This window comes from Oncorhynchus keta, unplaced genomic scaffold (assembly GCF_023373465.1).
Source record: "Oncorhynchus keta strain PuntledgeMale-10-30-2019 unplaced genomic scaffold, Oket_V2 Un_contig_25643_pilon_pilon, whole genome shotgun sequence".
Lineage (NCBI taxonomy): Eukaryota > Metazoa > Chordata > Actinopteri > Salmoniformes > Salmonidae > Oncorhynchus > Oncorhynchus keta.
The window spans coordinates 110001-127500 of NW_026284554.1; the positions used below are offsets into that span (position 1 = coordinate 110001).

At 46.5% G+C, this 17500-nt stretch overlaps 1 protein-coding gene across 2 annotated transcripts in view; it reads left to right on the forward strand.

Annotated features, from left to right (window-relative positions):
- Window positions 1–17500, forward strand: part of LOC127922422 (ELKS/Rab6-interacting/CAST family member 1-like) — a 93672-nt gene that overhangs the window by 20901 nt on the left and 55271 nt on the right. For both annotated transcript variants that reach the window (XM_052506210.1, XM_052506211.1), the window contains 2 exons: window positions 1227–1394; window positions 3505–3672. In XM_052506210.1, coding sequence (XP_052362170.1) covers window positions 1227–1394; window positions 3505–3672 — 336 coding nt within the window. The remainder of the gene's footprint in view (window positions 1–1226; window positions 1395–3504; window positions 3673–17500) is intronic.

A 17500-nucleotide genomic window follows, 5' to 3' on the forward strand; every position in this document is an offset into this window, starting at 1 on the left:
CTAACCCCATCAGCTACAGTGGGGAGGTATTAACTAACCCCATCAGCTATAGTGGGGAGGTATTAACTAACCCCATCAGCTACAGTGGGGAGGTATTAACTAACCCCATCAGCTACAGTGGGGAGGTATTAACTACAGTGGGGAGGTATTAACTACAGTGGGGAGGTATTAACTAACCCCATGAGCTACAGTGGGGAGGTATTAACTACAGTGGGGAGGTATTAACTAACCCCATCAGCTACAGTGGGGAGGTATTAACTAACCCCATCAGCTACAGTGGGGAGGTATTAACTACAGTGGGGAGGTATTAACTACAGTGGGGAGGTATTAACTAACCCCATCAGCTACAGTGGGGAGGTATTAACTAACCCCATCAGCTACAGTGGGGAGGTATTAACTAACCCCATCAGCTACAGTGGGGAGGTATTAACTACAGTGGGGAGGTATTAACTAACCCCATCAGCTACAGTGGGGAGGTATTAACTAACCCCATCAGCTACAGTGGGGAGGTATTAACTAACCCCATCAGCTACAGTGGGGAGGTATTAACTAACCCCATCAGCTACAGTGGGGAGGTATTAACTAACCCCATCAGCTACAGTGGGGAGGTATTAACAAACCCCATCAGCTACAGTGGGGAGGTATTAACTAACCCCATCAGCTACAGTGGGGAGGTATTAACAAACCCCATCAGCTACAGTGGGGAGGTATTAACTAACCCCATCAGCTACAGTGGGGAGGTATTAACTAACCCCATCAGCTACAGTGGGGAGGTATTAACTAACCCCATCAGCTACAGTGGGGAGGTATTAACTACAGTGGGGAGGTATTAACTAACCCCATCAGCTACAGTGGGGAGGTATTAACTAACCCCATAATAAATTCCCAGTTATAGATAATACAATATCCTATGACAGACAGACTCAATACTAACCTATAGGGCTGATCATGTATGAATGGAGATACTCAATACTAACCTATAGGGCTGATCATGTATGAATGGAGATACTCAATACTAACCTATAGGGCTGATCATGTATGAATGGAGATACTCAATACTAACCTAGAGGGCTGATCATGTATGAATGGAGATACTCAATACTAACCTAGAGGGCTGATCATGTATGAATGGAGATACTCAATACTAACCTAGAGGGCTGATCATGTATGAATGGAGATACTCAATACTAACCTAGAGGGCTGATTGATTCTATCTCTGTGCTCAGATTGACCAGGTAAAGCAGGACCTCAGCAGGAAGGAGACAGAGCTGATGGGGATGAGGACCAAGCTGGAGACTCTCACCAACCAGTTCTCAGACAGCAAACAGCACATTGAGGTCCTCAAGGAGTCACTGACCGCTAAGGAACAGCGCTCTACTATCATTCAGACAGAGGTATGTTGTTCAGTGTTAACTCTACTGACAGGGCTCTACTATCATTCAGACAGAGGTATGTTGTTCAGTGTTAACTCTACTGACAGGGCTCTACTGTCATTCAGACAGAGGTATGTTGTTGAGTGTTAACTCTACTGACAGGGCTCTACTATCATTCAGACAGAGGTATGTTGTTCAGTGTTAACTCTACTGACAGGGCTCTACTATCATTCAGACAGAGGTATGTTGTTCAGTGTTAACTCTACCAGGGGTATTGTGGAGATGGTCTCTTGGTGCCACTGTTGTGTCATAGTTTACAGTTTACAGCTGAACTGGACCCGTAGTTACTAAGCATCTCAGAGTAGGACTACAGTCGTGGCCAAACGTTTTGAGAATGACACAAATATAAATTTTCACGAAGTCTGCTGCTTTAGTTTGTATGATGGCAATATGCATATACTCCAGAATGTTATGAAGAGTGATCAGATGAATTGCAAAGTCCCTCTTTGCCATGCAAATTAACTGAATCCCCCCCCCCAAAAAAACATTTCCACAGCATTTCAGCCCTGCCACAAAAGTCCCAGCTGACATCATGTCAGTGATTCTCTTGTTAACACAGGTGTGAGTGTTGACAAGGACAAGGCTGGAGATCACTCTGTCATGCTGATTGAGTTCGAATAACAGACTGGAAGCTTCAAAAGGAGGGTGGTGGATTGGAATCATTGTTCTTCCTCTGTCAACCATGGTTACCTGCAAGGAAACACGTGCCGTCAGCATTGCTTTGCATAAAAAGGGCTTCACAGGCAAGGATATTGCTGCCAGGAGATTGCACCTAAATCAACCATTTATTGGATCATCAAGAACTTCAAGGAGAGCTGTTCAATTTTTGTGAAGAAGGCTTCAGGGCACCAGGACCGTCTCCTAAAGTTGATTCAACTGCGGTATCGGGGCACCACCAATACAGAGCTTGCTCAGGAATGGCAGCAGGCAGGTGTGAGTGCATCTGCACGCACAGTGAGGCGAAGACTTTTGGAGGATGGCCTGGTGTCAAGAAGGGCAGCAAAGAAGCCACTTCTCTCCAGGAAAAACATCAGGGACAGACTAATATTCTGCAAAAGGTACAGGGATTGGACTGCTGAGGACTGGGGTAAAGTCATTTTCTCTGATGAATCCCCTTTCCGATTGTTTGGGGCATCTGGAAAAAAGCTTGTCCGGAGAAGACAAGGTGAGCGCTACCATCAGTCCTGTATCATGCCAACAGTAAAGCATCCTGAGACATTCATGTGTGGGGTTGGGGAACAAAACATCGATATTTTGGGTCCATGGCCAGGAAACTCCCCAGACCATAATCCCATTGAGAACTTGTGGTCAATCCTCAAGAGGCGGGTGGACAAACAAAACACACAAATTCTGACAAACTCCAAGCATTTATTATGCAAGAATGGGCTGCCATCAGTCAGGATGTGGCCCAGAAGTTAATTGACAGCATGCCAGGGTGGATTTCAGAGGCCTTGAAAAAGAAGGGTCAACACTGCAAATATTGACTCTTTTCATCAACTTCATGTAATTGTCAATAAAATCCTTTGACACTTATGAAAAGCTTGTAATTATACTTCAGTATTCCATAGTAACATCTGACAAAAATATCTAAAGACACTGAAGCAGCAAACTTTGTGGAAATGAATATTTGTGTCATTCTCAAAACTTTTGGCCACGACTGTACAAGTGCTGATCTTGGATCAGTTTGATATGTTAAATCATAACAAATAAGATATCTGAGATCAGCTACTCTGAGATGCTTATTCCATTTACAAGTTGACTGGACTGTAAATATTACATTTATTTGCCTGTTGATTTAATTTGTGATAATGTCTGATGTGTGTGTGTGTGTGTGTGTGTGTGTGTGTGTGTGTGTGTGTGTGTGTGTGTGTGTGTGTGTGTGTGTGTGTGTGTGTGTGTGTGTGTGTGTGTGTGTGTGTGTGTGTGTGTGTGTGTGTGTGTGTGTGTGTGTGTGTGTGTGTGTGTGTGTGTGTGTATCAGGTGGATGCTCTTCGTCGGGAAGAGAAAGTTTCCCAGCTGAATAAGTTGTCAAACCAGATCCATCTCTAATCTGTGTGTGTGTGTGTACCAGGTGGATGCTCTTCGTCTGCGTCTGGAAGAGAAAGATTCCCAGCTGAATAAGAAGTCGAACCAGATCCAGGAGACGTCTGAGGAGAAGGGGACGCTCAGCAGAGAGGTACACGACCTCAAGGACATGCTGGAGGTCAAGGAGCGCAAGGTCAACGTCCTGCAGAAGAAGGTATGGGGCGGGGTGGAGGCTGTGTGTGTATTTACTGCCAAAGCAGCAGCTACTCTTCCTGGGGTCCAGTGAAATGAAGGCAGTTTATACAACTGTAATACATTACAATACATTCACAGATTTCACAACACACTGTGTTCCCTCAGGCCCCTACTCCACTACTACCACATATCTACAGTACTAAATCCATGTGTATATATAGTGCGTATGTTATCGTGTGTGTGTGTGTGTGTCTGTGTGTGTGTGTGTGTCTGTGTGTGTCTGTGTGTGTGTGTGTGTGTGTGTGTGTGTGTGTGTGTGTGTGTGTGTGTGTGTGTCTGTGTCTGTGTGTCTGTGTGTCTGTGTGTCTGTGTGTGTCTGTGTGTGTCTGTGTGTGTCTGTGTGTGTGTGTGTGTGTGTGTGTTCTGTGTGTGTGTGTTGTGTCTGTGTGTGTGTGTGTCTGTGTCTGTGTGTGTCTGTGTCTGTGTGTGTCTGTGTCTGTGTGTGTCTGTGTGTGTCTGTGTCTGTGTGTGTCTGTGTCTGTGTGTGTCTGTGTCTGTGTGTGTCTGTGCCAATGTTTGTGTTGCTTCACAGTCCCCGCTGTTCCATAAGGTGTTTTTTTAATCTGTTTTTAAACCTAATTTTACTGCTTGCTTCAGTTACCTGATGTGGAATAAGAGTTCCATGTAGTCATGGCTCTATGTAGTACTGTGGAATAGAGTTCCATGTAGTCATGACTCTATGTAGTACTGTGGAATAGAGTTCCATGTAGTCATGGCTCTATGTAGTACTGTGGAATAGAGTTCCATGTAGTCATGGCTCTATGTAGTACTGTGGAATAGAGTTCCATGTAGTCATGGCTCTATGTAGTACTGTGGAATAGAGTTCCATGTAGTCATGACTCTATGTGGTACTGTGGAATAGAGTTCCATGTAGTCATGGCTCTATGTAGTACTGTGGAATAGAGTTCCATGTAGTCATGGCTCTATGTAGTACTGGGGAATAGAGTTCCATGTAGTCATGTCTCTATGTAGTACTGTTGAATATGTAGTCTAGACTCTATGTGGTACTGTGGAATAGAGTTCCATGTAGTCATGGCTCTATGTAGTACTGTGGAATAGAGTTCCATGTAGTCATGACTTTATGTGGTACTGTGGAATAGAGTTCCATGTAGTCATGGCTCTATGTAGTACTGTTGAATAGAGTTCCATGTAGTCATGGCTCTATGTGGTACTGTGGAATAGAGTTCCATGTAGTCATGGCTCTATGTAGTACTGTGGAATAGAGTTCCATGTAGTCATGGCTCTATGTAGTACTGTGGAATAGAGTTCCATGTCGTCATGGCTCTATGTAGTACTGTGGAATAGAGTTCCATGTCGTCATGGCTCTATGTAGTACTGTGGAATAGAGTTCAATGTAGTCATGGCTCTATGTAGTACTGTGGAATAGAGTTCCATGTAGTCATGTCTCTATGTAGTACTGTTGAATAGAGTTCCATGTAGTCATGACTCTATGTGGTACTGTGGAATAGAGTTCCATGTAGTCATGGCTCTATGTAGTACTGTGGAATAGAGTTCCATGTAGTCATGACTCTATGTGGTACTGTGGAATAGAGTTCCATGTAGTCATGGCTCTATGTAGTACTGTTGAATAGAGTTCCATGTAGTCATGGCTCTATGTGGTACTGTGGAATAGAGTTCCATGTAGTCATGGCTCTATGTGGTACTGTGGAATAGAGTTCCATGTAGTCATGGCTCTATGTGGTACTGTGGAATAGAGTTCCATGTAGTCATGGCTCTATGTAGTACTGTGGAATAGAGTTCCATGTAGTCATGGCTCTATGTAGTACTGTGGAATAGAGTTCCATGTAGTCATGGCTGTATGTAGTACTGTGGAATAGAGTTCCATGTAGTCATGACTCTATGTAGTACTGTGGAATAAGAGTTCCATGTAGTCATGGCTCTATGTAGTACTGTGGAATAGAGTTCCATGTAGTCATGGCTCTATGTAGTACTGTGGAATAGAGTTCCATGTAGTCATGGCTCTATGTAGTACTGTGGAATAGAGTTCCATGTAGTCATGGCTCTATGTAGTACTGTGGAATAGAGTTCCATGTAGTCATTACTCTATGTAGTACTGTGGAATAAGAGTTCCATGTAGTCATGGCTCTATGTAGTACTGTGGAATAGAGTTCCATGTAGTCATGGCTCTATGTAGTACTGTGGAATAGAGTTCCATGTAGTCATGGCTCTATGTAGTACTGTGGAATAAGAGTTCCATGTAGTCATGGCTCTATGTAGTACTGTGGAATAGAGTTCCATGTAGTCATGGCTCTATGTAGTACTGTGGAATAGAGTTCCATGTAGTCATGGCTCTATGTAGTACTGTGGAATAGAGTTCCATGTAGTCATGGCTCTATGTAGTACTGTGGAATAGAGTTCCATGTAGTCATGGCTCTATGTAGTACTGTGGAATAGAGTTCCATGTAGTCATGGCTCTATGTAGTACTGTGGAATAGAGTTCCATGTAGTCATGGCTCTATGTAGTACTGTGGAATAGAGTTCCATGTAGTCATGGCTCTATGTAGTACTGTGGAATAGAGTTCCATGTAGTCATGGCTCTATGTAGTACTGTGCGCCTCCCATAGTCTGTTCTGGACTTGGGGACTGTGAAGAGACCTCGTGGCTTGTCTTATGGGGTATGTATGGGTGTCCGAGCTGTGTGCCAGTAGTTTAGACAGACAGCTCGGTGCATTCAACATGTCAATACCTCTCATAAATAAAAGTAGTGATGAAGTCAATCTCTCCTCCACTTTCAGCCAGGAGAGATTGACATGCATATTATTAATATTAGCTCTCTGTGTACATCCAAGGTCCAGCCGTGCTGCCCTGTTCTGAGCCTATTGCAATTTTCCTAAGTCCTTTTTGTGGCACCTGACCACACGACTGAACAGTGTCAAGGTATGACAAAACTAGGGCTTGTAGGACCTGCCTTGTTGATAGTGTTGTTAACCTCTTGCTCCTACCTGACACGCAGGCGTCCCATCTAGACATCTGGAAATGCAAATGCACTACGCTAAATGCTAATAGCACTCGTTAAAACTCAAACGTTCATTAAAATACACATGCAGGGTATTGAATTAAAGCTACACTCGTTGTGAATCCAGGCAACAAGTCATATTTTTAAAATGCTTTTCGGCGAAAGCATGAGAAGCTATTATCTGATAGCATGTAACACCCCAAAAGACCCGCAGGGGACGTAAACAAAATAATTAGCATAGTCGTCGCTACACAAACCGCACAAATAAAATATAAAACATTCATTACCTTTGACCATCTTCTTTGTTGGCACTCCTAGATGTCCCATAATCACTATTGGGTCTTTTTTTCCGATTAAATCGGTCCATATATAGCCTAGATATCGATCTATGAAGACTGTGTGATAAACGAAAAAAAATAGCGTCTTATAACGTAAAGTCATTCTTTAAAATTAAAAATGTCGACGATAAACTTTCACAAAACACTTCGAAATACTTTTGTAATGCAACTTGACAAGACTGTTGACATCGTGTGGAAGCTGTAGGTATTGCAACCTCAGCCCCATTTATTGTGGTTCGCCTTTATCAATGGGTTGAAGTGGCGGATGGATATATATTTCCATTTTCAGTGATCAGATTTTCCTGCGCTTTTCGATGAAACGCACGTTCTGTTATAGTCACAGCCGTGATTTAACCAGTTTTATAAACGTCTGAGTGTTTTCTATCCACACATACTAATCATATGCATATACTATATTCCTGGCATGAGCAGCAGGGCGCTGAAATGTTGCACGATTTTTAACAGAATGTTCGAAAAGGTAGGGGGTAGGAGTAACGGGTTAAGAAGGCAGAGTATGGCTTTATTATAGACAGACTTCTCCCCATCTTAGCTACTACTGCATCAATATGTTTTGACCATGACAGTTTTACAATCCAGGATTACTGCAAGCAGTTTAGTCACCTCAACTTGCTCAATTTCCACATGATGTATTACAAGATTTAGTTGAGGTTTAGGGTTGAGTGTGTGTTTTGTTCCAAATACAATGCTTTTAGTTTTAGAAATATTTAGGGCTAACTTATTCCTTGCCACCCACTCTGAAAATAACTGCAGCTCTTTGTCGAGTGTTGCAGTCATTTCAGTCTCTGTAGTAGCTGACGTGTATAGTGTTGAGTCATCCGCATACATAGAAACTCTGGCTTTACTCAAAGCCAGTGGCATGTTGTTAGTAAAAAAATTAAAAAGCAATGGGCCAAGACAGCTACCCTGGGGAATTCCGGATTCTAACTGGATTATATTTGAAAGGCTTCCATTAAAGAACACCCGCTGTGTTCTGTTAGACAGCTAACTCTTTATCCACATTATAGCAGGGGGTGTAAAGCCAGAACACACACGGTTTTCCAGCAGCAGACTATGATCAATAATGTCAAAAGCTGCACTGAAATCTAACAAGACAGCCTCCACAATCATTTTATCATCAATTTCTCTCAGCTAATCATCAGTCATTTGTGTAAGTGCTGTGCTTGTTGAGTCTCCTTCCTTATAAGCATGCTGGAATTCTGTTGTCAATTTGTTTACTGTGAAATCACATTGTATCTGGTCAAACACAATTTTTCCCAGAACTTTACTAAGGGTTGGTAACCGGCTGATTGGTTGGCTATTTGAGACAGTAAAGGGGGCTTTACTCTTCTTAGGTAGCAGAATGACTTTAGCTTCCCTCCAGGCCTGAGGGCACACGCTCTCTAGTAGGCTTCAAGTGAAGATGTGACAAATAGGAGTGACAATGTCGTCTGCTGGTATCCTCAGTCATTTTCCATCCAGATTGTCAGACCCCCGGTGGCTTGTCATTGTTGATAGACAACAACAATAATATGTTCACCTCTTCCACACTGACTTTACGGAATTCAAAAGTACAATTCTTATCTTTCATAATTTGGTCCGTGTGTGGGGGGTCATGCTGGATGTGAAGGAATGCAAGGCCAACGTCCTCCAGAGGAAGGCATGTCAGAGATGATTAAAAGGGAGGATGGTTTTGTTGGTCAACTTGTTCCTCTTATGAAAGTTTCAAGGAAGTACAAAGAGTGTGACTGAAGGAGAATCACCTCTTGGCATAACTGTATTGGACAGACAACTGAGTTTCACTCAGGATACGCAGTGAATTTGCTGTCGTAGTGAATCTTTTCTGTTGATTCACAACTCTATTGATTCACAACTCTATTGATTCACAACTCTATTGATTCACAACTCAATTGAGTCACAACTCTATTGATTCACAACTCTATTGAATCTCAACTCTATTGATTCACAACTCTATTGAATCTCAATTCTATTGATTCACAACTCTATTGAATATCAACTCTTATGATTCACAAGTCTATTGATTCACAACTATTGATTCACCTCTTTTGCTACACATCATGACCTGCTTTTCCTGACTGCCACTAGATGGCAGTATGAGACCATGTTGTTTGAGCCTTCTCCAGTCGTCAAAAAGACCAGAGGAAAATGATTTCTCCCCATTGTCCTGGAGAATACATTTCAGATGTCCTGTGTCTGATAACTCCAGAGTTCACTCTAATCAACCATCGTCACGTAGTCATCAATCCAGCCAGCATACCAACCCAGAATGGTTCTTCTGTGATCAAACATCGTCACTTAGTCATCAACCAGCCAGAATACCAACCCAGAATGGTTCTTCTGTGACCCTGCAGCAGATCATGAGACCTACCAGAGCCTCCATGAGGAGATGGAGAAAGGGTTTGTGTTTGTGTGTACATGTCAGGGTTCACAGAGAAAGTCAGGCTCAGCAGTATTACATGGCTGAGGAGCAGAGAGGGAGGTTGTGTCTCAGCAGGATTACATGGCTGAGGAGGAGAGAGGGAGGTTGTGTCTCAGTATGGCTGAGGAGGAGAGAGGGAGGTTGTGTCTCAGTATGGCTGAGGAGCAGAGAGGGAGGTTGTGTCTCAGTATGGCTGAGGAGGAGAGAGGGAGGTTGTGTCTCAGTATGGCTGAGGAGGAGAGAGGGAGGTTGTGTCTCAGCAGTATTACATGGCTGAGGAGGAGAGAGGGAGGTTGTGTCTCAGTATGGCTGAGGAGGAGAGAGGGAGGTTGTGTCTCAGTATGGCTGAGGAGTATTGTCTCATGGCTGAGGAGCAGAGAGGGAGGTTGTGTCTCAGTATGGCTGAGGAGGAGAGAGGGAGGTTGTGTCTCAGTATGGCTGAGGAGGAGAGAGGGAGGTTGTGTCTCAGTATGGCTGAGGAGCAGAGAGGGAGGTTGTGTCTGGCTGAGGAGGAGAGAGGGAGGTTGTGTCTCAGTATGGCTATGGCTGAGGAGAGAGAGGGAGGTTGTGTCTCAGCAGTATGGCATGGCTGAGGAGAGAGAGGGAGGTTGGGAGGTTGTGTCTCAGTATGGCTGAGGAGCAGAGAGGGAGGTTGTGTCTCAGTATGGCTGAGGAGGAGAGAGGGAGGTTGTGTCTCAGTATGGCTGAGGAGGAGAGAGGGAGGTTGTGTCTCAGCAGTATTACATGGCTGAGGAGGAGAGAGGGAGGTTGTGTCTCAGTATGGCTGAGGAGGAGAGAGGGAGGTTGTGTCTCAGTATGGCTGAGGAGGAGAGAGGGAGGTTGTGTCTCAGTATGGCTGAGGAGGAGAGAGGGAGGTTGTGTCTCAGGTTGTGTCTCAGTATGGCTGAGGAGGAGAGAGGGATGGCTGAGGAGGAGAGAGGGAGGTTGTGTCTCAGTATGGCTGAGGAGAGAGGGAGGGATGGCTTGTGTCTCAGTATGGCTGAGGAGGAGAGAGGGAGGTTGTGTCTCAGTATGGCTGAGGAGGAGAGAGGGAGGTTGTGTCTCAGTATGGCTGAGGAGGAGAGAGGGAGGTTGTGTCTCAGTATGGCTGAGGAGGAGGAGGGAGAGGAGGCTTGTGTCTCAGTATGGCTGAGGAGGAGAGAGGGATGGCTGATGGGAGGAGGAGAGAGGGAGGTTGTGTCTCTCATGGCTAGGTTGGCTGATGGCTGAGGAGAGAGAGGGAGGTTGTGTCTCAGTATGGCTGAGGAGGAGAGAGGGAGGTTGTGTCTCAGTATGGCTGAGGAGGAGAGAGGGAGGTTGTGTCTCAGTATGGCTGAGGAGGAGTCTCAGAGGCTGAGGAGGAGAGAGGGGAGGTTGTGTCTCAGTATGGCTGAGGAGGAGAGAGGGAGGTTGTGTCTCAGTATGGCTGAGGAGGAGAGAGGGAGGTTGTGTCTCAGTATGGCTGAGGAGGAGAGAGGGAGGTTGTGTCTCAGTATGGCTGAGGAGGAGAGAGGGAGGTTGTGGCTCAGTATGGCTGAGGAGGAGAGAGGGAGGTTGTGGCTCAGTATGGCTGAGGAGGAGAGAGGGAGGTTGTGGCTCAGTATGGCTGAGGAGGAGAGAGGGAGGTTGTGGCTCAGTATGGCTGAGGAGGAGAGAGGGAGGTTGTGGCTCAGTATGGCTGAGGAGGAGAGAGGGAGGTTGTGGCTCAGTATGGCTGAGGAGGAGAGAGGGAGGTTGTGCTGTTTGGGGGTGGATGAGATTACATGGATCATTTATCATGCTGAAACAATGTGACCTCAAATGAATCTGCTCTTACTCTCAATCTGTATCTCAAATGGCACCCTAGTCCTTATTTAGTGCACTTCGTTTGACCAGGGCTCATAGGGCTCTTGTCAAGAATAGTGCACCGTGTAGGGAAGTAGTGTGCCATTTGGGAAGCAGAGCCAGTCTCCCAGAGCCTGATAGGACATCATACCTCCTCTCTGTCCTGTCCTTGTCTTTCTTTGGGAAGCAGAGCCAGTCTCTCAGAGCCTGATAGGACATCATACCTCCTCTCTGTCCTGTCCTTGTCTTTCTTTGGCCTCAACGTCAGTCAGTCAGCGAGAGCTAAGAGACATAAATCTTTTGGGGAAGATTTCTGGGTCCTCACTTGGGTCAGTTTGTGTGTGTGTGTGCGCGGGTCTGTAGCACTCTGTGTATGTGTGTGCACTTGCACATGTGTGTACGTGTATGTGTCTGTGTGGTGTGTGTGTTTATCCGCGTGTGTGTATATCCGTGTGTGTGTTTATCCGTGTGTATGTGTGGTTGCGGTGGGTCACGGTTCGATCAGGAAGCTACAGAGGAGTAATAGCAGCAGATCTGAGGGTCAATGGTTTCAACAGACACATACAATATGGAACCAGTCCCAACTACACACACACACACACACACACACACACACACACACACACACACACACACACACACACACACACACACACACACACACACACACACACACACACACACACACACACACACACACACACACACACACACACACACACACACACACACAGACGGACTACAGTATGTTGAAGCCGTTCCCCTCTCTGTGGGCTGGTCCTGGTTGAGAGGAGGAGTAGAGACAGGGGGTCATCCCAGCCCCAGCAGGGCCACATCCATCTTTCTGACAGCCCCCTCCTCCAGGGAGGGAGGGGGAGAGGGAGGGAGGGAGGGAGAGAGGGAGGGAGAGCCATGTCTGTGGAGAGATGTAGCAATGTAGAGGTGGTTGGCTCTGCTCTGGTGAGATCACAGAACCATTACTACCAGCCCTTCAGGCTGACCGCCTGGCTGGATCTATATCTGTCTGGATCTATATCTGTCTGTGTGGATCTATATCTGTCTGGATCTATATCTGTCTGGATCTATATCTGTCTGGATCTATATCTGTCTGGATCTATATCTGTCTGGATCTATATCTGTCTGGATCTATATCTGTCTGGATCTATATCTGTCTGGATCTATATCTGTCTGGATCTATATCTGTCTGTGTGGATCTATATCTGTGTGGATCTATATCTGTCTGGATCTATATCTGTCTGGATCTATATCTGTCTGGATCTATATCTGTCTGTGTGGATCTATATCTGTGTGGATCTATATCTGTCTGGATCTATATCTGTCTGGATCTATATCTGTCTGGATCTATATCTGTCTGTGTGGATCTATATCTGTCTGGATCTATATATGTCTGTGTGGATCTATATCTGTCTGTGTGTACCTATATCTGTCTGTGTGTACCTATATCTGTCTGGATCTACATCTGTCTGTGTGGATCTATATCTGTCTGTCTGGATCTATATCTGTCTGTCTGGATCTATATCTGTCTGTCTGGATCTATATCTGTCTGTGTGGATCTATATCTGTGTGGATCTATATATGTCTGTGTGGATCTATATCTGTCTGTGTGGACCTATATCTGTCTGGATCTACATCTGTCTGTGTGGATCTATATCTGTCTGTCTGGATCTATATCTGTCTGTCTGGATCTATATCTGTCTGTCTGGATCTATATCTGTCTGTCTGGATCTATATCTGTCTGTCTGGATCTATATCTGTCTGGATCTATATCTGTCTGTCTGGATCTATATCTGTCTGTGGGGATCTCTATCTGTCTGTGTGGATCTATATCTGTCTGTCTGGATCTATATCTGTCTGTGTGGATCTATATCTGTCTGTGTGGATCTATATCTGTCTGTGTGGATCTATATCTGTGTGGATCTATATCTGTCTGTGTGGATCTATATCTGTCTGTGTGGATCTATATCTGTGTGGATCTATATCTGTCTGTGTGGATCTATATCTGTCTGTGTGGATCTATATCTGTGTGGATCTATATTTGTGTGGATCTATATCTGTGTGGATCTATATTTGTGTGTGCACTCCTGCCTCATCACTTATCCCCCTCCCTAGACAACCACCCACCCCTCCGCTCAGCTCCATCACTCCCTCCTCCCTCCCTGGGTGCCGATGATGTGGATGTCCATTAAGGCAGCCCCCCTCTCTGATTCAGAGGGGTTGGGTTAAATCAGGAAGATACATTTCAGTTGAAGGCATTCTGACTAGGTCTCCCCTTTCCCCCTCTTTCTTCAATAGGGACGTGCCAGACAGACAAACCCAGAGAAGAGCTCACCTCCTGGGGCTGAATGTGCTAGCACGCTGCCCCCTTCTAATGAAGATTCCAGGGACCTAGCTAGCTACTAGCATGCCTTGTCCAGGACACACACACACTGTAAGCTTTTCAAAGCCCCCCTCCCCTAAGCATGTGACCCGGGGGATAAGCCAATGCAGTTTGTTTTGAAAGAGCCAGAGAGCGGCAGAGCTGAGCTCCCTGTCCAGTTGTCTGAAGAAGCAACATTTCGTTTCTATAATGATCCCTGAGGTAGCTGTTGTAGCTCACTGTGCACACAGAACCCTAGAGCAGGCCTGATGGCCATAACACATTGAGACTGGCTGGGGGAATGTACACTGACTCCTTTATGAACCCATACCGTGAAACCAACCCAGGACAGAACAGGACAGATCAGGACAGACAGGACAGGACAGGACAGGGGCAGGACAGAACAGGACAGGACAGGACAGGACAGGGGCAGAACAGAACAGGACAGAACAGGACAGGACAGGACAGGACAGGACAGGACAGGGGCAGAACAGAAAAGGACAGGACAGGGGCAGAACAGAACAGAACAGAACAGGACAGGGCAGGACAGGGCAGGGCAGGGCAGGGCAGGGCAGGACAGAACAGAACAGGACAGGACAGGGCAGGGCAGGGCAGGGCAGGGCAGGGCAGGGGGCAGAACAGAACAGACACAGAACAGAACAGAACAGAACAGAACAGGAACAGAACAGAACAGAACAGGACAGGGGACAGACAGGGACAGAACAGAACAGAACAGCAGGACAGGGCAGGACAGGGCAGACACAGGACAGGGACAGGGACAGGGCACAGGACAGGCAGAACAGGACAGGACAGGGGGCAGGACAGGGGCAGAACAGGGCAGAACAGGGGGACAGGACAGGACAACAGGACAGGACAACAGGACAGGACAGGACAGGACAGGGCAGGACAGGGACAGGACAGAACAGAACAACAGACAACAGAACAGGACAGGGACAGGACAGGACAGGACAGGACAGGACAGGACAGAACAGAACAACAGAACAGAACAGAACAGAACAGAACAGAACAGAACAGAACAGAACAGAACAGGACAGGGACAGGACAGGACAGGACAGGGACAGGACAGGACAGGACAGGACAGGACAGGACAGGACAGGACAGGACAGAGGACAGGGACAGACAGGACAGGACAGAACAGAACAGAACAGAACAGAACAGAACAGAACAGAACAGAACAGAACAGAACAGAACAGAACAGAACAGAACAAAACAGAACAGAACAACAACAAAACAGAACAGGACAGGACAGGACAGGACAGGACAGGACAGGACAGGACAGGACAGGACAGGACAGGGAAGGGCAGGACAGGGCAGGGTTATGAAAGTACTACATCCTCAGTGAGTGGTTCAGATCAGGTGAATAAACTGCATAGACAGAGAGATTGAGATTGTGTCTTTAGTGTGGCTCCAGAGATGTACAACTATTCTTTATGGAGGGTAATCAGAGAGCAGGTAGTGATGAGGTCAAATCCCTCTAAACAGGGAAAACTATCAACTCAGCAAGAAAATAATCGTCCTCTCACTGTCAACTGCGTTTATTTTCAGCAAACTTAACATGTGTAAATATTTGAATGAACATAATATTCAACAACTGAGACATAAACTGAATAAGTTCCACAGACTCGTGACTAACAGAAATGGAATAATGTGTCCCTGAACAAAGGGGGGGTCAAAATGAAAAGTAACAGTCAGTATCTGGTGTGGCCACCAGCTGCATGAAGTACTGCAGTGCATCTCCTCATGGACTGCACCAGATTTGCCAGTTCTTGCTGTGAGATGTTACCCCACTCTTCCACCAAGGCACCTGCAAGTTCCCGGACATTTCTGGGGGGAATGGCCCTATCCCTCACCCTCCGATCCAACAGGTCCCAGACGTGCTCAATGGAATTGAGATCCGGGCTCATCGCTGGCCATGGCAGAACACTGACATTCCTGTCTTGCAGGAAATCACAAACAGAATGAGCAGTATGGCTGGTGGCATTGTCATGCTGGAGGGTCATGTCAGGATGAGCCTGCAGGAAAGGTACCACATGAGGGAGGAGGATGTCTTCCCTGTAACGCACAGCGTTGAGATTGCCTGCAATGACAACAAGCTCAGTCTGATGATGCTGTGACACACCGCCCCAGACCATGACGGACCCTCCACATCGATCCCGCTCCAGAGTACAGGCCTCTGTGTAACGCTCATTCCTTCAACGATAAACACGAATCCGACCATCACCCCTGGTGAGACAAAACCGCGACTCGTCAGTGAAGAGCACTTTTTGCCAGTCCTGTCTGGTCCAGCGACGGTTTGTGCCCATAGGCAACGTTGTTGCCGGTGATGTCTGGTGAGGACCTGCCTTACAACAGGCCTACAAGCCCTCAGTCCAGCATCTCTCACCCTGTTGTGGACAGTCTGAGCGCTGATGGAGGGTTGTACGTTCTGAGTGAAACTCTGGCCGTTGTTGTTGCCATCCTGTACCTGTATCCCAGGTGTGATGTTCGCTGTCTTAACGACCGTTCCACAGGGGCATGTTCATTCATTGTTTATGGTTCAACATGTATGGGAGACCGTGTTCAAACCCGTTACAATGAAGATCTGTGAAGTTATTTGGATTTTTACGAATTGTCTTTGAAAGTCAGGGTCCTGAAAAGGGAACGTTTATCTAGTCTGGACCTGTAGCAGAATGAAGGGGTGTGGACTGAGAGAGGCTGGGCCCTGGCCCCAACATTATGAAGAGAGTGTGGTTAGAGGGAGAGGCTGGCCCCTGGCCCCAACATAATGAAGAGAGTGTGGTTAGAGAGAGAGGCTGGCCCCTGGCCCCAACATAATGAAGAGAGTGTGGTTAGAGAGAGAGGCTGGCCCCTGGCCCCAACATAATGAAGAGAGTGTGGTTAGAGAGAGAGGCTGGCCCCTGGCCCCAACATAATGAAGAGAGTGTGGTTAGAAGGAGAGGCTGGCCCCTGGCCCCAACATAATGAAGAGAGTGTGGTTAGAGAGAGAGGCTGGCCCCTACAGAATGAACAGAGTGTGGTTAGAGTGAGAGGCAGGCCCCTGGCCCCAACATAATGAGGAGAGTATGGTTAGAGAGTGAGGCTGCCCCCTGGCCCCTACATAATGAAGAGAGTGTGGTTAGAGGGAGAGGCTGGCCCCTGGCCCCAACATAATGAAGAGAATGTGGTTAGAGAGAGAGGCTGGCCCCAACATAATGAAGAGAGTGTGGTTAGAGAGAGAGGCTGGCCCCAACATAATGAAGAGAGTGTGGTTAGAGAGAGAGGCAGGCCCCTACAGAATGAAGAGAGTGTGGTTAGAGGGAGAGGCTGGTCCCTGGCCCCAACATAATGAAGAGAGTGTGATTAGAGAGAGAGGCTGGCCCCTGGCCCCAACATAATGAAGAGAGTGTGGTTAGAGAGAGAGGCTGGCCCCTACAGAATGAACAGAGTGTGGACAGAGAGAGGCTGGCCCCAGCCCAACCATCAGCCCAACCATCAGCCCAACCATCAGCCCAACCAGCAGCCCCAGACATGTCCTCACTATAAAGGCCTAGTTTTGCCTAAACCCCTTTTCTGATCTCTTACCCATGGGTACACAAACATAACATTAACATAGGGCACAGACATACTCAGATCTGTGTGAAGTACCCTACACTACCTCCCTCAGAGAAAGCCTTGGTCTGCTCAACACTTGTGTAAAGCTGTTTGACTCTGAGCTTGTTTTCCCAAAGGCTTCTCCCTCTCTCTCCTGATTGAAGTACTTTCCCTCTAACAACACTCGTACTGGCGAGTGGCGACAGAGAGAGAGAGAGATCGTTTGAAAGACTAGATTTTATT